Genomic DNA, 22,224 nt, shown 5'->3' on the forward strand with positions numbered 1-22,224 from the left:
TGAACGCGCAGGCTGCCCTTGGCTTGCCAATCGCCTTTGAATAGCCTAAACGCGGTGTCTGACCAATCACAGATCACGACCTTTGAGATGAAGATTGAGAAAAATTGAGCTGAATGGAGTCAATGAATCGGAGTGTGATGAGACAAAGATGAAGAAAAATTTGAGTGTGAAATCAATCACAGAGCGGAAGTGTTTGTTGGTGCCAAGACAGAAAGAACGTAATTTGATTTGACTCGCCATTCAAACTGATGTCAAAGGTCACACAACTCCGGTTTTCCACACTAACACACCATTCATGTTTTCAACACGAAATGGTTGAACGCGCAGGCTGTCCTGGGCTTGCCATTCGCCCTCCCGTGGTCTAAACACGTCTGACTGACCAATCAGAGAGCACAATCTTTCATGAGACAAGAAAGATTGGGCTAAAAATTGAGATGAGTGATTCAACCAATCACAGAGCGTGATCCTTTGTGACAAGATAGATCAAACTAGAACTGGAGCTGAGTGATTCAACCAGAAACCTTGCATTCTTTCCCAAGTGTTCCGCGCAAGGTGAACTGATCTTCATGCGCGCACTTTAATTTCACAAAAGTAATCGACATATGAGAAGTAAAAGACAAAAAATCTCAGCGGGCTTCTTGACAAATACAACTATTGTAATTGTACAATGAACGATTTAACAAGATCAAATAGCAATTTGATTGTATATCATTCCTGGAATGGATGGATTAATAAACGACTTGAAATGATGGTGCCTCCAATGCATTTGTAATGGAGAACTGATTCACCACCTTCACTGGGCAAGTTCTTCCTCTGTCTGATGTCTTGAGACGCTCTTTTGACGCCTCATTTTTCGCAAAATCCTTATGAATAGGCAGCATATGGCTTTGCGAGATGATTGATAACATTGGCCAATGTCGATTGTAGCAGTTTGATAGGTGCGAGAACAGTCTTTATATGGCTGAACAATGCGTACGAAAAATTTTGTACGCTCAAAGATGAAACTAAAAGGAAGAAGTCAAACAAGAAGAGGTCATTCAGCTCAAGGCCACAAAAATAGAAAGAGACACAAAGGTAAAAATATATTTTTGTCTTCAGTCAAGAGAAAATGATATGACAGCGTAGCACGCTTTCATGAAAAGGAACTAGATTCATGACACAAACGCCAAAGGAAAAAAATGAAATGGGTTGAGAAAGAAATGAAGGTAGAAAGTTAGAAAGATATATGTACATTAGGTGATGAAAAAGTCGCAGTGTGCAGTCATGATGTTACAATATCTTAGGGAAAAACAAGGGCAAAGTCATCTATTCCTTTCTTCTCAGCTAAGCGCACCAACTTTTTACGGGCTTCCTCAGGATAGCCAGTGAGAAGAGTGCTACGCAGTTGCAACCAACAATCATCGCACAAGTCCCCGCGCATGTTATTGACCTCTTGAATTCTCTCAACCAGGCGTTTGTTTATCTGGCAAGCACAACCAAAGCGAGTGATACTGCCTCGCGCGGGGATTACTCTCACATTATTTTTGTTGAACGTCTTTGAGTTAGAAGTGTGGTGGTCAGTTTGAGATGCCCAGAGCATTTCAACGACGCCATCGCATGCGTCAAAGTCCACCGTCACATTGTAGTTGTCCAAAAAGAATTGTGATCCATTAGAATCGCCTTGAAAGGGGTCATTTCGGAGGGAATAGAGTTTCCCAGTGTGACGATTGATGCGTGTAAAAAAACCAAAAGTGTACTTGCTTTCATCTAAGTCGGTATGTTTGGCGTTGTAAAACTCGTCGTAGGTGACGGCTATGTTCGAGGCGAACACTTGCGCGTTGGGAGAGACGTAGAAGGATTCTCCAGCCCAAGATGGAACCCCCACTCTGGAAGCTAGTTCGGCGTTGGAATTGAAAGCATATGAAGATAAACCCGCAAAGCGCTCAGCATAGAAGTCCTCGATGGCTGGAAGGTTCCCTTGGCGCTCAAGATCTTCTTGCATGCGCCAAAGCTGGCCACTGGTAGTTGCATTGAACGCATAAGGTCCTAGGTCAAGATTTAGGAAATTTGTCAGTATGGTTTGACGCATTAGGCATGAATATTACAAAGAACTGACCTGCTTTTGCAATGTGATCGTATCCAGGCCTAAATCCAGCTGCGTGCATCTTGCCGTACTTGCGTAAGTGCGCTTTGACCTTCTTCGCAGCACCATTAGTCTTGACGATTCCACGTGCCTTGGCATGATGATAAACTGTAGAGATAGCGTGGTTGTAACGTTCGAATAGAGCCAGATTGGTTGGAGTCCGCTCGACGAAGCGTGCAACTAATAGGAGTTCGCTGGTGTCTTCGTCGAGGCAAACGACAGTGCCAAAGTGAATGCGAGTAGGTGTAGTTTGACCTTTCTTGAAAAAAAGAAACTTTGTTTCGGGAGGTAGTCCGTAGAGTTCAGTCAATTGTGCAAGTTTGACGGAGCGTTGGTTTATTGCTGGTCTATTCTTCTTGCGCTCAAGTTTTTGTCGGAGAGAATGCGCTTTGCGACAACGAATAGTGCTAGGAGACTTATGCTTTGGCTTTTTAACAACTTCTTCCATTATATCAGCACTGAAGTACCTGCTCAACCTGTAGCTTCAGGGTTATGCGTCGAGCTGAACTCAAAGTTCGAAGCAGGCAGGTTGAGTAGGATACAGACAGAGAGAATTTGGAGTAGCGGAAAATGGGCCTAGGCTGCTCTTTGCGTACACGAATGGAGAGTTGAATTGAGTTAAGGGATGGTAAAATGATGATTGATTGATGATAATAGGAACTGATAGTATTGATAATTGGAATTCAGAATTCAGATGCGTTAAGATAGGAAGAGTGAAGAACTACGATGGGGTGGGCAAAACGATGCACAAATGCAAATGGTCTCTATTTAATATCGCGAAACAAACCCAGTTTGTTTCGTAAATATTTGAGACCTGAATCACTCAGGTGCAAAAGGGAAATCTCCCATCTGGACTGGCTGAGCACAGACATCGCGATGGCTACGTCAGGCCATTGCCATGCTAGTACTTGTGCATATCCAGTTTCTGACCCTGGATTCGCTTCCTGTGTTGCAATGGGCAATTACCCCCATCACAAAGAATGAGGAATCAACAAACACCAGGGTCGCAAGGGGCCGTTGGCCACCATGAGCGTTATCGGTTTCAGGTCATTAGACTGTTTGAAGTCATTACACTGTTTGAACGCGTTCAAACAGTCTAATGACCTGAAACCGACGCGTTCAAACAGTCTAATGACCTGAAACCGATAACGTTAATTTATATCACAGCTGCAACCATATGAAGGTAATTCGACCACACCCTTCTCCAAGCTGATACTCAGCCAAAAAGGGCAGTATGGGAATCATGCTACTTATCAAGTGTGTAATGTGTTTCATTAGTACCAAAAATAAGACTCGATTTCACTAATCTACAATTACTAGAGTTGTTATTGGTGTTATTTCACTTTACCTTTTTTTTGGTGAGATACTCGTGCCACTGAATGGTACTGGGAAATACAAAGAACAGAGTCACCATTCTCCTGACTGATATTTTGATAATCTGACCAAAAGCCATATCGCAGTGGTCATATTTACGTAGCTTGTATGGCTTTTGGCTTGAGAGTAATTAATCTAGTCTTCCGTCAGCGTCTCGCCAATTATCGGATGCCAGAAATGATCATCACACATTCTTCTAAATCAGAAGAGGTGGAATGAGAAGATGGTTTGAGGAATCGTTTACCATCGCCTAGAACACACCGCCTCAATGAAAACTTACGCTCTTTTCCTTGATGCATTCTCGCTAACACTTCAACCTATCTTTGGGGCTTTTGGCAATACTTTGATTGTGGAGTCAGTCGCTTCTTAGGAGAATATAGTGCCACTGAAGTTCAAAGAAATCAGTTGGAAAGATTTCTTCGACCACCTTTGCGTTTGATATCACATTTAGGCATGAGGGTGAGTAGGGTTCCGATTATAAAAAAAGAAAAAATCGGAATTGTCTTAATTTCTTTACATGCTATTAGATATGTTCTTAGATTATCAATTTGAATAATCATGAATGAGAATTGAGTGGTTTTGGTAGTTCCACCATACACAATCGAACTTGGAATTCACAAAGAAGAAATAAAGGTTGATCAATCATCTGACTGGTCAGAATCGATGGTTTCAGGTGGAACATTGTGACGACCTCGCTTAGATTGCTTAGATCCCTTTGCCTGGGTTGCACGTGCACGTGGCTTTGGAGGACATACCGGTCTCTCTTCCCAGGTTTTGATCCCACTGTTGATGGCTTCGTTCCATTGGGCGCAAGTGACATCCGACACTTGTACTTCAGATAGGCGTCTATGTAGTTCTGCTGAATAGTGCGCAGCTGAATTCAAAATAAAAGAATTTGACTGAGAATGACAAATGATCGGAAGTGTTGCCCCCACATTGCGCCTCTCGATACGCCGTCCGTTTGACTGGCCAACAGGACAATTGCCATCGTGACAATTGTGCTGCACGTTCATTAGACACTGAACTGCCTAATGAAATGATGGTAATGGTCAGCATCACGTTTGACAATGTAGAAATTTGGACAAATTCAAAGTGTGTCAATTATTTTTACCTTGACTCGCTTTTCCACAATTTCTTCAGTGACAATGAACTCTCGCATGCCATAAAATGGCACAATTCGACCAGGACGACAGACCTTCAATACCAGGACTGTTTTTGAAGGTGACAAACCATTAGGCTTCCATATTGAAGATACTTGCCTGATATTATCTGTATCTTGTAACTATAAAAGGAACCTTGGAGCTCAACAAAAAGAACGCTAGGTATGCAAAAAAAAAATTAAAATTACCAGGACAAAATCACCGGGCTCAATCTTCTGCCCATTTGGAAGAGTGACGCTCTTCATCTCTTGCAGAGACCCTTCGGCATGGTGTCCCAAACACTCAGGGTGCGGACCCTGTGGTTCAATAGGCTCTGGAATAAGAGTTCCCAAGGTGATCAGCGGCAATTGTCTAAAGAACTACTTCAAGTTTGCAATACTCACTTCCACACGTATAGAGTGCGTCACCGCTGGAGCCTTGCGGACGTCTCAAGCCCATTGCTGTATACAACTGTGGAATTTGTTGTAACAGACCTGTTAAAAGTGGGCCACCTCTGACACGCGCCTGAAATTCGTGATCGAAGAAAGAAGAGCCCGACAAAAGGATCCGCAAAAGGACCCGGTTGTTGAAAGTGTTGCCGATGTCTTTGCTAGGACTTCCTTTGTTAGAGTGAACCGAAGCGTTTCGCAAGCTAAAGTTGAAGGACTCGAATTTTTCACTTGCATATAAGATCGCCGGGCCAAACCTTTGAATGCATTCTTTGAGGTGAACCAACATGTGGAACTTGGGTTTATTGACCCACTGAGCTGAAAGGTGAATCAATTGATGGAGAAAGGAGTCAATGCGCGCCTCTAATTCTTTGAGATAAACTTTCAGATCAGTAATCTCAGATTGAAAGATGTAAGAGCTCAAAAGGCATAACGACATCCAAAGATGACGTTTTTCGACATCAAGGTGTTCAAAGAGAACAAATGGGACCGTTTGTAGGACTGTTCTGAATTCCTTCCCTACCAGGCTGCGATTGAATTGTATGAGAGTTGTTGGAATGATTGGAGGAACATTGAGGCCTTTGATCGAAAAGCTGCTCCAACTTGCATAAACTTCATCATATTTCTTGGACCCGTACTTTAAAGACAGTTCTTCCATGGTTTCACGAAGGAGGTATTTGGTATGGCCCAGTAAGACCACATGAAGGGACTCAAAGGGCGTGTCCTGATGGCCGTCAAATCCTGAAAGAAGCAATAATATAGCCACTTCAATGCCATGAAGTTAAGATCACCCAATAGATACAATGGAATCATACGCACCTCGAAGCCTGAGCATGGGATTGAATAGATGCAAACCTTGCTCGTCATTCAGCTTTTTGAAGAGTTGTTCAACATCGCTTGGTGAGAGTTGGTTATGAGCTGTGTGCATTTTCTTAAGGAAAAAATCGTTGACGGTATCTTTCTGTCCATACGCCCGAGCAGTCTCTTCAATTAACGTCTTTGTATTGCTCCTTTGTGCAAGGTTCCAGATCTCCTGGGTACGTAACTTGGTGACGTCCCATTTCCGTCCTGGCAAATTGATCTACCTCATCCAAACAATTCAGGTGAATGATAACATAATTGATGAATTAAAGAAGACCCACTTTCTGTCCTAGGTCGTTGCGGCCCAGAAAATCACGTACATATCGGTTGGCCTTCTTGTCTGCCTGGCGTGCCACGTGGAGGTCGCATATTCGACAGGGGGTGAGGGTGATGGCGGGATTGGTAGTATTGGAGATTTCCGCGTGCATTGGTGAGTCACCCACATGACAGAGGACTGCTGCCATGACTAACACTTCCTCGCCAAGGCAGTGGTCATATGCCGTAAATCCGTTTGTACCAATGTCGCTATTTGAAACATGCGGTCAGCCAGACGTCTTTGGGGAATCATAGAGGCTTACAGGAATCTCACTTGATATTATCAACTATCTCATCAAGCAAATCAAGAGCACCAGCTGAGTTTGACGTCGCCAAAAAATGTATATTAAACTCTTGGTTTGTCCATTCAGGGGCTAAACCGGCTAGAGTGAAATATACACTCATGTGCTTATTGAACTTTTTGGACACATTACCAGAGGTGTCGTCAGAGTATAAGGTGATGGGAACATGTCGAATGACTTTCCCTTGCGCCTTTTCTCGCCACGGGTTCACCAGTGGTATGGAATACAAGTCGTAGCTGTCAAGTTCTATATCGAGCAAACAGTCAGATTCTTTGGTCAAACTTGGATGAAGTTTGACCAAAGCAACTTACGATACATATTCTGACATATGTCACTTAGAACAACACCATCATCCCCAACCCTAATTTCGTGAAACGATCTCCATATATCATTGACCTCAATGATATACAGCTCGTCTGAACCAAATCCACGCTCCTCTGGTAACAATATGTGGAGACGGTTTGGGTCACCAAGGTGTGGTTGAACATCGGCAGGGAGGCACTTTGCCATGATCTTGCCGTTTTGTTGATAAAAAAAAATTGGAACAACCAGCTGATGCGTTTGGAGCTGAACAGGCTCATATATGTATATGTGTTTGTTCTTTGCTGAAACAACCATCTGAACTCTTAAAAGCGGAGAATAATCTTCTCGCCATTTCTTGCATTGGGAAAGACGACTGATGGCTTCGTGGCTGCTGGGAAGTTCTGGAAGAAATACAATGTGGGGGCTGACAAGAGGATTCGCGAGCTCCTACAAAACAAAGGACTCAGAACCAAAACAAGTGTATAAGAATTAGAGACAAACACTAACATTTTTTAAGATATTTTTCACATCCAGTCCAAATAAGGGTGTGCCTGAAGGACTGAGCCTCTCAATGAGTTTGATACCCAATCTGTTCTTCAATCGATTGCTCAAATCCCTCAAAGAATTCCACGTAGGCAGGTTTACAGAGCAGATACGTAAAATCAAGCGAATCCTGTCGTACTGAGATCGTGAAAGGATGCTGCGACTATTCCCGATTATCAAGAGGGCAACGACTTGCTGTTGTTGACCCAATATCAATTTTTGTGCTGGGACGATTAGGGAAGCAGGATGATTCCTCACCTCCTTCCTTTTAAATGGGTACCATCCGTTCATGTCATCAATATTTGACGTCTCTTCTAATTCTGGCTCCTCCTCTTCGAATTCATCGACGTCTTCTTCCTCCAGGGCGGCGAGGGTTTCAAGAGCTTGCTTCAAGTTATGAAAGCTCATTGGGTTATTGGATGAATCTGAATCGGAGGATGTGGCGTCATCGTCTTGAATTCCTGATAATAACCTGCGAAGGTTGGTGAGCGGAGAAAGTGGCATAATGGGGGATGCTGGAGGTGGAGGCGAGGGTGACCTTCGATATTCAGGAGGTGTCACCGGATGCAAAAAGGGACTGAGTTCCCTGTCTGCCGTGCTGTGGAGCCCCGGCAGCATCTCTTGTTGCGCTTTCTGTTGATCAATGAAATGGGCTATGGACCGTTTATGGTTGTCTGCTGAAATGTGTGCCAAATAATCTTTCATCGGCCGGCCACAGCAAACTTCACATCGGAACTTGGAGTCATGCGGTTGGAAAGTGATATCTGCAAGTAAATGTGTGCATTAGCATATGTTTGATTATGAAGGTACAGAGGGACTTACAACGGTCCGGTATAGGAAGTAGCGTGGATATATTAACCATCACTGACAAAGTAGCGAGGTTGGTGGCGTGCGTGTGGTTGAGATGTTGTCTGGCGAGTCGGTGGTGTGACCAAGTGCGTGTGGTTGAGCAAGCTTGTGGTGTTTGTGCTGTGCGCGAATTACACTGTAGGACGACTTGCGGGCTTCTACCCGGAGTCTGACATGTGCCTTCAAGGCAGCAAGCAGTGATCTCGGGCGGGGCGTCTCACAGGCGCATCTGAGGCCGAGATTGTCGGACTCGAGGCTCCTTCTTGGCTGGACCGAATTTGGACCTGATGAGGCGATTTTCCGGCACAGAACCACCCGGTGGTGTAGTACTTAAAATCCAAAATATAAACCACTGACTTTGAATCAATTTGTCAATTTATATCACAAGTCAACTTGAATTGAACTGTACGGTAACCCAGTTCTCAAGTCTTTTAAGTTTGGGCAGTACTTTCTTTTGCAGTCATAGGCAATGAAGTTTTTAGACTTTATTTCAATTGATGTTTTGACCCAAATTGATGTCTCAATTTTTCAATTCCTCAAGACCAAGTATGAGATAGGTTCTCTGTTTTAGTACTATTCAATTCATCCTAAAGATGAATGGAATCTTGATATATGTTTATACGCATATTCATTTGATGGTGTGTTGTGATTGATATGATTCTAGGAATGAGATGATCCTTTCTACTAAGATTTCTCATATTCTTAGTCTTGTTCTCCAAAAGTATCCTTTGCTGTTTTTTTTGTCTTATCTTTCCCATTGTGCTTAGTTTGTTGAATGTGATTGGGTATTTGGATGCCCTTTGGTGTTAAAGTTGAATGATTGTTAATTTAAAGGGTTGATGGTTAGATTTGAATTGATAAGAATACAAAGATTCCATTGATTGATTTAATTGAGAGTTGTTGGTTGACATGACTTTGGTTGGATTAACAACGGCTACTAGTAGTAGTAGTACCAGTAAGCTGAGTTTTAACAACCAACAATACACTTTAAGAGATACTTCTCTATACTTTCTATTAAATATACTTTCTATACTTTCTTTCCTTTTTGTTTCTATCAAATGTCTTTTAGCAATTCATCATCAAATCATCATCATCAACTCTTCATGATCGTTAAAGGTAATCATCATTCAACTTCAACTTATCAACTTCCATCTACCACTTCAAATACTACTTCAAATCATATTAAATCCATGTCAAGATTAGCTCAACTGGGTCGTAGAAACTTGAAAGAAAAATCTTCAAAATCTTCAAAAGACTTCAACAACCATCATCATTCCTCTGGTCACGGTGCTTCAGTTCAAGTTTCTTCAAATTGGGCTCATACTCTAGCCGAACCACTTCCTGATCCTACTCAACGTCATCATCATCGATCAAATCATAAACAACTACCTCCTTCTCATCCTACTACCACTACGACTACGACTTCTTCTTCTTCAACTGCTACTAGATCTACTTCTTCTTCAATCTCTTCTTCTAATGAATCCACTTCTCAAAATCAATCAAACACTCAACCTAACACTCATACTCATACCCATTCAACTTCAACTTCTCTTTCATCAAAGTCTCTCACTCGTAATTCAGAAAGACAACAAACTATCTATCTTCGTAAGTCATCATTCAATCTATTTCTAATCAATACTAATCTGTCTCTTTCATCAATTCTGTAGCCGCAGGATTCGACCCTTTCAATCCCAAACTATCTCAAAGCCTTACCTCTCTTCCAACATACCCTAATCAATCAACCACATCACAAGCCGCCAATCCCACCGGATTATGTGATTCACCCGCTTCAATAGAACAAGCTCCAACCGTTCAAAAGACTCGCACAGCTCTTCTCGATATCCTCCAAGACGGATCCCAACATCCACACGAGAAATCCATCTTTCAACGACGTCCAAGTCTATCCAACACCTCATCCAAATCAGGTCCCACTTCTTCTTCAAGAAACTCGAGTGCAAGTCTACGACGACAATCAAATTCGACACCTATCATTGGACTTAACCTTGGTTTAGATCCGCTTAATTCATTCGTCTCTCATCCTCCAAGAGCTTCGACTTCGACTCTTTCGTCTTCTTCAGTTGGCTCCTCACCTCTCTTAAACAATCATATCAGTCCATTCAGTCATCTTACTCATCATTCACACTTATTCAATCATCCTACTCTCATTCATAATCTTAATCTTCATGATCATGAACGTAATCTGACCAACAAATCCAATCGAGCCAGTGGATTACCTTTTGCTCACTCTGACTCCTCAAACTCTCGTTTCACTCGTAGGGCTTCTTCTGTCAATACACCTAGCTTTAGTCAAGTTCAAGATGATCTAGATGATGATTTGCCACGTTCACGTAGACCTTCTGCACCAAACTTGACATCACCTTTACCTACAGATCTAACCTTTAAACTGAACCCGACTTCGACTCACTCAAGATCGTTTACAGAGTTTGGAGCGAGTTTAGAAACCTATCGATTTGGTACGGCTCAACTTTCGGATGATCTTCAATCAGGTACCAGAACTCTTTCAAATGATTCGTATTATCGATCTCAAGGTTTGACTCGTCCTACTCGATTTGATTATGATGATCAACGATATGAGAGTGCACCTCCTCTACCTCCTTGTCGGACCAGAAGACAATCTACACTCAAGAATGATTCTCTTCCTGAGATCAATGATTTGTTTGTTCCATTCGATAAGTCTGCTATTATCTCCCACTCGAATCTATATACCCCTCCCTCCCAGAGTGGTTCTACAGGGAGTGATCGTGAGGTAAGGTCTTTGATTCATTCTTCTTTCTGATGGTGCAACTGATCATGTCACTTTCTTTGTTTAGAAGGATGCCCCACACTTTGTACGAGCACTTTCGACGGACATGTCACTCTATGCGCCATCTGTCAGTTCATTAGATTCATACTCTACCTCACATCATCGATGTCGAACGGGATCTTATTCGAGTGGAAGTACAAGATGTCCATTACTCGATCCAAACTGTCCAGATTCAAGACGAGCATCAGATGCAGGCTCGATCATGCCCATGAGACCGTTACCTACGATGATGCAAGCCGATCATTCGCAACCTTCTCAAACCCATAACATGTATAATTATTACAATCCGAAACCCAAGGGCTTTAGACATCCAGCACCATTAGGATTGATCAGATCGAGTCCTACAAGTATGATCCCTTCTAGTTCAATCTTATCATCTAATCCTTCATCATCATCATCATCTTCTTCGAATCACATAGGCCTTCCAAGTACTGGACCCAACGTCTTCTTACCACTCCGTAGACGCTTCTTACCCAACCAACTTGATCAACGAACATCAAATACCAAACCAAGAGTGGAAACCCAATTGTTAGGAGAATTGTTATTAGCCTTAGAAGAGTATGTTGGAGCGTTTGGTCGGACGGTCAAGGTCTCGGGTTCTCATCGATTAGGAGCTAGTTCATCATCGTCGGTGGCTGCTACAGTTGTGGTGGCTGTGACGGCTGCTACTGGAGGATCGAGTGAATCGAATGGAACGAACTTGTTGGATTCGGTGGTCGATCTTCATAGATTACCATCCCCTTTAATCGAACTTGAAGAGGAGTCATTTATACCGAATCGGTGTTCTATTGATTCGTCATCATCATCATCGTCATCAGAAGAATCAGAAATCCCAATGAGATCTAAATCAGAACTTAAGATTTCGCGAAACCAATTATCAGAAGTATGTGAAGAATTAGAATACGTGACAAGTGAAGTGGTAGATGTAGTACCAGCTTTTGGGGAAAAACTAATGCAAGGACATTACGGACCATTAGCAGTACGGTATCCTAGTAATTGTAGTAGTCATTCACCACCACCACTTTCTTCTCAATCGAATCTGACCTTAACGTTTAGGAATCGAACGGCTATGGAACGGTTCAGGGAATATGAACCGGGTGGAAGTAAAGATGGATCGGATGGAGGAAATGGATGGTGGGCTGAAAGGTTATTAAGAGATTTATTAGAAGGATTGGTTTCAGAATCAGTTGTGTCAACTAGTCCTTCGAACCTTTTGTCAAGTGTGAATCATAAATCTAGAGGAACAGGTCAGATGAATAGGAAAGATTTGAGTGGGGTTGAAGAAGTTGATGAAGGTGATGAAGCTGAAGATCTTTTGCTTCATACTATTGGATCTGTGGGTCTTGGGATGGGTGAGACGAGTGATCGTTTGGTCGATTCGGGTCATCGGGAATTGTTGTTGGATGAAGGTAGGAAAAGATGGTTGGCTTATCAAGCTCATAAAAGAACTACAAGATGAAGGTTTTTTTGATCATGTAAGAAGCGTGGAATTTGAAAACTTCAAAATATGAAAATCTTTCGGTGTGTTTGTAATGATGATGTTTGTTTGATTAGATAGTGTGTTGTATGTATCCAATCTGTTCAAACCTTGCTGTTGTTGTTCCATTTTGTTGTTGGTCATACATATCATATAAGAACTCCGATTCCGATTTCTTTTTTTTTTCAAAACTTTCATTTTTTTTAAAACTTTTTGGATTTGGATTTTGGATTTGGATTTTGGATTTGGATTTTGGAAGGGTTTCAAGAGATTCGATCAAAGAATTTCAGATTGTTGATAAAGATGACGAGATTTGTATCAGTTTTAGTGGTTTTTTCATTTCATTTCATTCTCAGTTTGATCTATTCTGGGTTACAAAGGTTTTTTTTTTCTGTGAATATATTGTATATATGTTTTGTTATTTGTATAGAAAAGCAAAGTTTTTTGGGATACAAAGAAGAAGAAGTAGAAGAGGTTTGAGTGAGAGATTGGAGGTTTATAATGGTTATTGGGATTGGTTTGAGAATGGAATATGATTTTGAAAAGTTGAGGTTTATTCAACAAATTACGCGAGTTCAGTTTGATCAATTCTTACTTTTGTTTTGATTTCATTCATTCAAAAATGGTATTATCAATTGTTAGATTGTTATTATTCTTTTCTTATCATCTTATTAATTTTTACAAACTGGAAAAACTAAATTTCTATGAAAGAGACAAGTTTGAAAGTTTTAAAAAGGAAACCACTATTTACCGCCCGGAAGAAAATACCCGACGCCCCCTTTTTTTGGGGTAATACACCACAGACACGTCTGGCGGTCATATGACCGCCACAATTGACCGACAAAAGTCGGTCATTTTCGAATAGGATCGCGCTATTCCGACCCCCCCCAGTTTGCTAGTCAGACCCCCCCTCTGACCCTAGGCCCGCATAGGTAGCCTTAAGCAGCTTACCTAACAGCCTCGACAGTGTGCCCGAGAGTTGAGAAGTTGTCTTTTGCCTCCTGATGCAAATCAATGTGCACCAATATCAACATAAACATTTCCACCACCATGGTCATTGACCCTTCCTTAACAGGTGCTACCTCACAGCCAACCCACCAAGAGTCAACCTTGTCTGATTTAGATGATCCTCCTTCCAAACCGATGAATCTGGACGCCCTCCTCTCAGTCTACCCAAGCCTGGAAGAGGCTGAAGATGCACTGCAAGATTGTGCCACTGCTTCTGGTTACTTCCTCAAAAGAAAACGTTCAAAAAAAAACAAGAAAAATGAAGTACGCAAGGTGGTTTTGTTCTGCACACACGGAGGTCTTTATCAGCCGAATGAAGATCAGATTTGACAAACGTCTAGCCACTTGATCAATTGCCATTGGTCATGTCAAATTTTGAGGAACTCAACAACTCTTGATTGGAGTGTGAAGATAATCAATAATACACACAATCACCCACCTTCAAAGACACTAGCCGACATACCAGGAGCACGACGCCTCACGGATGAACAGCAACAAACGGTCATTGACATGTGTAAAGGAGGTGCCAGTCCCTCAGTTATCTTGAGCACGCTGAAAGCTTCCGACCCAACTATCATAGCAACACCACACGATATCTACAACCTCAAGCAAAAATTTTGTAACCAGATCCTTCAGCACCGGACATCCCTTGAAGCTCTACTCTACAAACTTCAAACTGAGGGTGTATATCATGCTTACCAGAGAAATTCATCAGGGTCTTTGACCTGTCTGTTCATTGCTCCAGAAGTTTGTGTATTAAATGCACAGGAGCTCGCCACTTGTGATATTCTCTTGATGGATTCAACCTACAAGACAAACAAGTAAGTTCTCACCTCCCTCATACCCAAAGATGAACTCTAGCTGATGGGTTTTTGTCTTTTTGTTTATATAAGGTACCATATGCCACTCTTGCATATTGTGGGAGTCTCTCCAACACATAACTCGCTCTCCTTGGCCTTTTGCTTTATGCAACAAGAAACTGAAGAGCACTATAATTGGGCTTTGGAGCACTTGAAGATATGCTTTGGATCACAATTGACCAAGCTAGGTGCTGTGGTCACGGATCGTGAGCTAGCAGTCATGCGAGCGATAAAGAACGTGTTTCCAAATGCCAAGAACCTCCTTTGCATGTGGCACATCGAGAAAAATATCCTTTCAAACATCAAGAAGGGCATGTCGGACAAGGATTGGGACGCTTTCCTTTCCAAGTGGCGACTCGTATGTAATTCGATGTCTCCCGAAAGCTTTGAAGACCAACTACAAATCCTCCAATCAAAGATCACCAACGAAGCTTTTAACTATCTGATGAAAACCTGGATCCCATACAAAGAAATGTTTGTACTTGCCTGGACCAAAGATGTCAGACATTTTGGTCATACAGTCACGTCTCGCGCTGAAGGGGCACATGCAAACATCAAAATCTCAATATCGGTTTCAACGGGTGATCTAGCTACTGTATACGATAGGCTTGTCCTTGCGTGCAAGCTTCAACGACACAAAGTGTCTCAAAAGATCGAGAATCAGAAGTCTCACTCGCTGACTCGTCTCGGAGCAGCGTTCTGGACCAATGTCAATCGAAAGATATCGCATTATGCGCTGGGTAAAGTAAGTCAACACTCCACCACCTCTGGGTCTGATCCAATAATTGACTTTCAAAATAACCAGGTCTACGAAGAATACCGGAAAGCAATCCTCCCGAACTACAAAACTCCATGTACATATGTATTCTCAAGCTCTCATGGACTTCCGTGCTCTCATTTTTTGAAGCACCTGATTGATTCTCGAAGCAGGCTTACAATTGACCACTTTGATACTCACTGGCATCTTCAACAAAAGCATCCAGTGGTTTCAATCCAGCGAGTTGGACTCCCTACAGTTTTACAACACATCCAAGCTCAATACACCCAATTACCACCACATCAAAAGCGTCTCTTTGAGGACCGACTGGAGCTGATTCTCCAGAATCCTTCCGACACAATCCACGAGCCCGAACCAATACAAACTCGTGGACGACCTTCGAGAACGACCAAGCGACTCAAATCGCGTCATGAACACGTTGCAGCCGAGTTGGGGGCTCCAGGTCCAAAGTGTGGCAAATGTAAAGAAACAGGCCATAATGCCCGTACTTGCACTTACAGAGGGTGATTCACTTCAAATTAGCTCGATGTCCATCCTTCAAACCGATCACAATAGATTAGTTGTTTGTTTGTTACTCAAGATCACTCGATCACTATCCTCACTACAACTACATACACTATCTTTGTTACCTTTGTTCACTCAAATTTATTATCTTCGTTCACCCAAAATTTACAACAGTAGCTCGATCGTGTTTGATTTTGATGCTCTTTTACACCAAATCATGTTTTTAGAAGTTATAATTGTTACATTTGATTACTCGCATCTTTGAGAAAACAATGACTGTCATCAAATTTCAGAGCCCTCAAAATCCTCTCAGGTCAGTTCATCATGTTCTACATCTAAAGCCATCATCTTGAGGATGATGAGGTTATGTAGAATGCATCGGGCACACTGTCGAGGCTGTTAGGTAAGCTGCTTAAGGCTACCTAAGCGGGCCTAGGGTCGGAGGGGGGGTCTGACTAGCAAACTGGGGGGGGTCGGAATAGCGCAATCCTTCGAATATTGGAAAAGGCGGACTTTTGGTGGGCTCTAGCACAGGGCGGCCATTTGGCCGCCAACCGGCGAGGCTTCTGATGGCCTCGAGGTTGATTGAAAGTCCAGCACAACTCGGCCAAAAGACCGCCACTGCGTCCAGGTAAAATTACGGACCGCGCCATTTGGGCGCGCTCATGGGGCTGGTTGCCACCGGGGTCACTCAGTTGGCTCAAAAAGGGCAATGGTGGCTTGAATAATATGGTTTTCCACACAGAAAACAGTTCAATTGCAGAAGGAGTTGAGACGGTGTGGACAAATGAATATTTTGGGTTGTAGTTTCAACTTTCTACCAGTCACAGTTTATAATCAATTACTATTGGCTGATCACGTTAGCCCCTGCCCCAACTGGGATTGCCGCCTCGACCTCCGCATCTGATGGCAATTGGAAGTTAAAGCGCGCTTTAACTTCCGCAAAGGTAGCCTTTCCATTGAACAACTCGAGATCTTTGTCATATACAAGCTTATAAAACCTATTTTTGGGAATGATTCATGGTCAGTTGGTTAAATTGTTTGCTGATGATCTTAGAAATCAATTACGCTATGGTGTAAGGGCCACTTTGCAATTTTAATTTGCCGAGCTGGATATCAACAGCATCCCATATGGAGCTCGATGATTTACCATTTTGGTAAATTCGTGCGGCTTCTCTTCGCTTCATCCATGAGAACCAGTGAAGTGTTGATTGTTATCTTCTCCCTCACAATGGATATACATAGAATTTCAATACATCACTCACCACGTATGCCAGTCGCGCACGGGTAGCGCCGCCGGTGGCAGCCCACATTGATTCTGCATTTTGATGTTTGCCAGTGTTGCAAAACCTTTGGGCGATCTAATAAACAATAGTCAGTGACATTGGATGGGGTCTTTGGGATTCAGTGCAAACAAACCGTGAAATAAAGCTCCTCTAATGCTGGAACTGCCAAAACTCCATCTTCTTCACCAATGTCAACCTCATCAATTCCTGTCAAAAGCTGTGGAAGCTCCATAGTTATCATCAGATTCCAGTGTAATAACTATGGCATTGACTAGTACATACAAGTTTATGAAAGCGCTCGCGAGCATGTTTCAGATGATATCGTATTTTTTTGTGGTATTCGGCGGTTGCAGTGGCATCACTGACGCCTAGCCTTGTGGTAGGAAGGTGAAGCGCTTTCCATTCAGAAGGTTGATTGGCAGCATGCGTCTGGAAAACATTATTGCACATCAGAGACAGACCTGAAGGCATAGAGAACATACTGTAACAGACTTTTACACTATTGAACAGGGAGTAAGTCAGCCATACTCCAGATCGTCGACCTCGACCTCGTTGACGTCCACCGGTTTCGACGGCGGTGTAAGCCTCCAATATTGGGTTGGTCATCATCTTGAGGGCTTGACCAATAATCAATTTCTGGCAACATAAAATCGTGTCAAATTAGGAACTCGATCTTGTACAGACTGATGCGTACATTGAGTTCCTTGCTCACAACCCAAGCCTTTTGGGTGGGTTGCCCTGCGTCCTCCGGATCATTCATCTCGCGGTTGACCTCGCCTTGGGTGGCGACGTGACGTTGACCTGGGTTATTTGTACGTGGTGACAAAACCTCGACTACTGATTCAAGGGTTGCAACGTCTTTGCTGAGGGTCTCGACTTTGCGCGTGAGGTTAGATACCTCCTCTAAGACGGTGTCTAGCCCAGCGAGAATGCGGCCAATGTAGACGGACTGAGCTACGTGGCGGGCTTCCCCACCGTACACCTAGAAACAGAGTGATGTGAATGCTGTGATGATACAAGTCAACAAAGGGGGCTCACCTCGGCCAACTCTTGAGCATCTGAGGCACGCTCCCCTTCCAATCCAGCGGCAGTGCTCAAAGAGGTGAAGACATGTTGATTACCAGAGCGAAGGGGGCGGCTGTAGCTCTGGGGTAACATATTGTCCATTTGACTCGATGCCGGAGACTCTTCACGTGGGTCCTGAGTCACGTCTCTCATGCGCGTGAGGGTTCCCATGATTTGTTCTTGATCGTCATGTGGATTACCCATCCCCGTTGATGGCCGGTTAACATGCGGTGAAAGCCCTCCACCTGCTTCATCCATGGCGGTTTCACCTGTCACTTGGGCTGTGGTGGCTACTTGGGGTGAAGTGTCTTCTTCTCGATCAGTCACCAACACGGGCAGAGATAAATTAAACACGTACCAAGCGGCCCATGGTTGTTCAGTTGCCCTAAGGCATCCTCAATTGCGGGTGTAATTGAGCGCCCGTCTTGGGATGGCCCAAAAGATAGGTCCATCAAATCGGCTGGGAGAATCATAATCAGTGAAGGAGAGAAATTTGAGGAGCCGTCCCACTGAGACAAACTCACTCAGGGTCTGGGCTTGGGTGATGGGCATGATACAACGTTTTTCAAAGCGTACTTCAAAGGAAAAGGTAAAATGGGTGATGTGGATCAGCTGAAGAGGAGCGAAGTAAAATGCAATAGCGAGGATAAAAACAAGCGTCTTTCGATGTGGAGGGAAGAGGGAGACATCATTTGGAATTTGGACCTCTTGACAGAACCACAAGTTGGCAGTGGTGCCATATCTCATTGAACAACAAGCGTGGAAGCACACTTGGTGCTATCGCACGAGGAGATTGATGCCGTGAGACACCGGCGTGTCTCATCCTTGGCTGATTGTTTTTGAGGCGACTTCCTCCAGCAATCCAAAAAAATTTGGATTATATGGCTTCAGCTTCTTCACCGACTTGGCAGGGAGACCCTACTGAAGATCCTCAGAATCCTCCCAGCATGCTCCGGGGTGCATTACCAGTCACCCCAACTCCGCCACCCAATGCATCACATCACACCGTGGATGACGATGCATGGGCTGCCCGCCTTCTAAGCTTGAAGGCCGCTGATGTGCTCCACACATATGATCAAGTCGTGAACCATTTTGACATGACAGACATCGTGCAACAAAGAATAAGGGTCATATTTGAGGTTGGTCCGTCGTTTTGCCCTGACGATCTGGTGTTTTCATGCTAAATAACCAATTGCTTGCTTGATGTGGTTTAAGCAACCTTCTTCTGAGATTCGCCACATGGCAGTCCTTCAATGCTTGACAGAGTTTGGCTTGCAGCAACGGAAAAGGAATTTGGTGGATTCGGGCTTGGCTCATATACCACTTTGTGTAAGTCATTTGTGGTCCATTTGGGTTTTGGCACTTAACTCATTTGAAGTGAACAAATGCCAGGTTGTGATCCGTGTTTTGGCCACCAAATACTTCCTGGATGCTGAAATTAATAGGTATAGTCCAAAAGAGCATAACAGCGCGCCGGCGGTCGAGTGTCGCATTAAGGTGTCTATATATTATCACTTAGCCTCGTAAAGTTTACAGAGCATCTAATCATTTTATTCTGCTGCAGATTCAGCTTTGGCGCCTCGCGAAAAATGATGAGTTTATACATTTCCAGAAGGTTTTGAAATGGGCGCGCACGAGGTAAGCAGGCCAGTATTTGCAATGGTAGATCACATTGCTGCCAAAACACGAGCAACCTTACATTCTTTGGTTAGTAACTCGTTGATTCCCGCCTCAGTTTATTGATTACTGACATAGTGGTTCCCATAGTTGCTTTTCAACATTGCTCGCCCACGGAAGAGTAAACCTGCCGTGCCGTCTCTCCCGCATTTGCTACTCAAGGTATCTTATGTTTTTAAACAAACATAAGGATATATTTCTCAGCTGACTCCACATGTCATTAGATCAAACAATCATCGGCAGGGAAACACTACCAATTCAATGATGATGACATTAGGCGAATAGCTCTCATGGTGAGTCCCCAATGCCCCGTGGTACACGACGAACCAAAGCTGAAACCTGTTTATCAGCGCTTGATTGGATTGCAGCAACTCTATTTGGCGGTGCAGGATAGTCCAAATCCAAAAAAGGATTGGGCACCAAACCCTTTTTGGAGAATGGTAGATCAGCGGATCCACCAAATAGCCCTATTGGTACCACAACATCATCTTCGGAAGTAAGTACAATAATTGTTCGGTAGTGTGTTTGGATATGTACTTATCCTACTGTTAAGCAGGTACTACAAAACAGTCCTGGAAATTGATCGACGAATGTTTGATGGGGTGCGCTCAGTTGGAACCATCCTGGCGGAAGATATGCAACTGTTGAAATTGTTCAGGGGAATGGGGGGAAGCCCCTACTCTTACAGACTTCCTCCCAAGTAACCATTGTAATACAATCATAAATGTAGTTTGAATGGTGGTGGTTGTTTTGTTTTTGACAATGTTACTCAGTGATTTATGATTCCAATCTTGCGGCACTGGCCTACAGGCCATATCACCTCGTGAGATGCCTTCAGTTCCACATCTCGTGGAATGCGGAACTGGATTACAGGGCATTGCTGACACTGATACCATGTTTCCGCTGATTAATTACAGCCAAGGCGAATGCCCTGGTCAAACCATAAAAGGAGATAGTTGAAGAGGAGGTGACTTCAGAGTGGAAACCCGGTGGGTCTGTAACCCCCTCTCATTTTATTAAGGAAGTAGAAGCGTAGGAAACCTTAGATTAATGATTACGTTCCCTTCCTTTGGGGAGATATGCAAAGGAGAACAAAGCACCAAATAAAATTTCAATATATTTCCGTTTATAATAAGATCTATTATACCAATATCCCCTGTTTTATTTCCTTCTTTCCTGATGATTACATTCCCTTCCTTTGGGGAGATATACAAAGGAGAACAAAGCACAAAAAAAATTTCAAGATATTTCCGATATGTCAATAGCACCTGTTTTATTTCCTTCTGGCCTCTTCATAATGGTTTAGATATTTCCATTTATAATAATATCAATCAGTATCCACCCCCTCCAAGTACCTATTCATGATAAATTCTGAAGTTTGTTGCTTAGAATAACCGATTCTATGTACCTACAAACCAGGTGGTAGGGTTTGTGCGCGTGTCCCTCCTAGCCCACCAGTACCAATTGTTTGAGTGATGCGAGGTAATTAATGTCATTACAAGGTACTCACGTGACGCGTCTCGAACCCCTGGAGCCCATTCATTTTGAGTGCCCTCTGCCGCTATATACAGAGCAATTGGTTATCACCTATTGTGTGGATGGACTTAGCAAGAGATTTGATCAACTTACACGGGTCATCCACGGTTAAAGATTGGGTGTAATCTTGACCGTCTTGAGGGCCATCATGACTCGAGGTCGAACCGTCACGACCTCCGTTGAACTCGTGTTCAGTAACGGACGTGGCTGCTTGACTCGCCGTAGTGGCTATTGAGGAAGCTGGCGTCATTGATATTACAAAAAGTTGGTGTGTGATAAATAATACGAACGTACCTTCCACCTCGATGGAGCCGAGTTCATCGATATCGTCCGAATGTTCAGTGGCGTCAGTAACTGCTTGACTCGCCACTGCTTGACTAGAGGCTATGGAATAAAGGTGTCATTCCATGTTGATAGAGGGTATGTGTGAAAAGGACAATCTACCTGCAGCCTCGATGGAGTCGAGGATATCAACATCGTCCGAAGACAAAGTCATCGGCGCTTCAATCACTGTGCGCGGTAAGTAAGCCCCTGTTCAATATTTCTAAGGGAGGGGAATTCAGCATACCTTCTTCCAAAGCTTCAGCGGCGAGTCTTGCAAGATCTTCTTTGGACATGCGTAACTTGTCCACGGTGTAAGTCTTGCCGTTGGTGGATCGACGCCAATCGTTGAAATCGGGGGCCTTACGGTCGGGGTTGGTGCTTATGCATCCAGTGGTGATGCGACTGTGGCCGAGCTCGCCACAGTCAAAGCATTGGTCCAATCCGGCAAGGATGTCCGGATGGGATCTTTCAGTAATGGGGTAAGGAATGATTTCGGATTTTGAACGATATGATAGGCCTCTGAACCAGGCGAGCTCTGAAGCTGTGGGGTTTTCCCACCACCGACGACGAATTGGAATGGTCATGATATTGATTTATGGGGAAGTGATGGAGAAGGATGTTCACTAAG

General features: G+C 43.5%; 6 protein-coding genes across 6 annotated transcripts; 2 read left to right on the forward strand and 4 right to left on the reverse strand.

The window, feature by feature from the left end:
- Nucleotides 1-1,279: 1,279 nt before the first annotated feature.
- On the reverse strand, nt 1,280-2,570 carry MELLADRAFT_87712 (uncharacterized protein; the record flags this gene model as incomplete). Its single annotated transcript, XM_007410851.1, has 3 exons — nt 1,280-1,347; nt 1,396-2,025; nt 2,096-2,570. The coding sequence occupies 3 exons, from the start codon at nt 2,568-2,570 to the stop codon at nt 1,280-1,282; spliced, it is 1,173 nt and encodes a 390-aa protein (XP_007410913.1).
- A 1,564-nt stretch (nt 2,571-4,134) lies between these two features.
- MELLADRAFT_107278 (uncharacterized protein) lies at nt 4,135-8,270 on the reverse strand (the record flags this gene model as incomplete). Its single annotated transcript, XM_007410850.1, has 4 exons — nt 4,135-4,370; nt 5,040-5,106; nt 7,667-8,172; nt 8,231-8,270. 4 exons carry the CDS (start codon nt 8,268-8,270, stop codon nt 4,135-4,137), a joined length of 849 nt encoding a protein of 282 aa, XP_007410912.1.
- A 958-nt stretch (nt 8,271-9,228) lies between these two features.
- On the forward strand, nt 9,229-13,009 carry MELLADRAFT_78014 (uncharacterized protein; the record flags this gene model as incomplete). Its single annotated transcript, XM_007410794.1, has 3 exons — nt 9,229-9,862; nt 9,925-11,024; nt 11,089-13,009. 3 exons carry the CDS (start codon nt 9,316-9,318, stop codon nt 12,538-12,540), a joined length of 3,099 nt encoding a protein of 1,032 aa, XP_007410856.1.
- Nucleotides 13,010-16,552: 3,543 nt separating this feature from the next.
- On the reverse strand, nt 16,553-18,532 carry MELLADRAFT_63867 (uncharacterized protein; the record flags this gene model as incomplete). Its single annotated transcript, XM_007410849.1, has 9 exons — nt 16,553-16,709; nt 16,777-16,889; nt 16,974-17,069; nt 17,128-17,253; nt 17,277-17,455; nt 17,477-17,630; nt 17,689-17,976; nt 18,033-18,349; nt 18,418-18,532. 9 exons carry the CDS (start codon nt 18,530-18,532, stop codon nt 16,553-16,555), a joined length of 1,545 nt encoding a protein of 514 aa, XP_007410911.1.
- Nucleotides 18,533-18,940: 408 nt separating this feature from the next.
- On the forward strand, nt 18,941-20,696 carry MELLADRAFT_107281 (uncharacterized protein; the record flags this gene model as incomplete). Its single annotated transcript, XM_007410795.1, has 6 exons — nt 18,941-19,198; nt 19,275-19,388; nt 19,579-19,697; nt 20,014-20,029; nt 20,131-20,232; nt 20,547-20,696. 6 exons carry the CDS (start codon nt 18,941-18,943, stop codon nt 20,694-20,696), a joined length of 759 nt encoding a protein of 252 aa, XP_007410857.1.
- A 279-nt stretch (nt 20,697-20,975) lies between these two features.
- MELLADRAFT_63869 (uncharacterized protein) lies at nt 20,976-22,180 on the reverse strand (the record flags this gene model as incomplete). The annotated part of the gene is made up of 6 exons (XM_007410848.1): nt 20,976-21,026; nt 21,149-21,297; nt 21,366-21,512; nt 21,567-21,656; nt 21,717-21,782; nt 21,841-22,180. The coding sequence occupies 6 exons, from the start codon at nt 22,178-22,180 to the stop codon at nt 20,976-20,978; spliced, it is 843 nt and encodes a 280-aa protein (XP_007410910.1).
- Nucleotides 22,181-22,224: the final 44 nt, after the last annotated feature.

The sequence above is a fragment of the Melampsora larici-populina genome, assembly GCF_000204055.1.
Source record: "Melampsora larici-populina 98AG31 unplaced genomic scaffold MELLAscaffold_22, whole genome shotgun sequence".
Taxonomy (NCBI): Eukaryota; Fungi; Basidiomycota; class Pucciniomycetes; order Pucciniales; family Melampsoraceae; genus Melampsora; species Melampsora laricis-populina.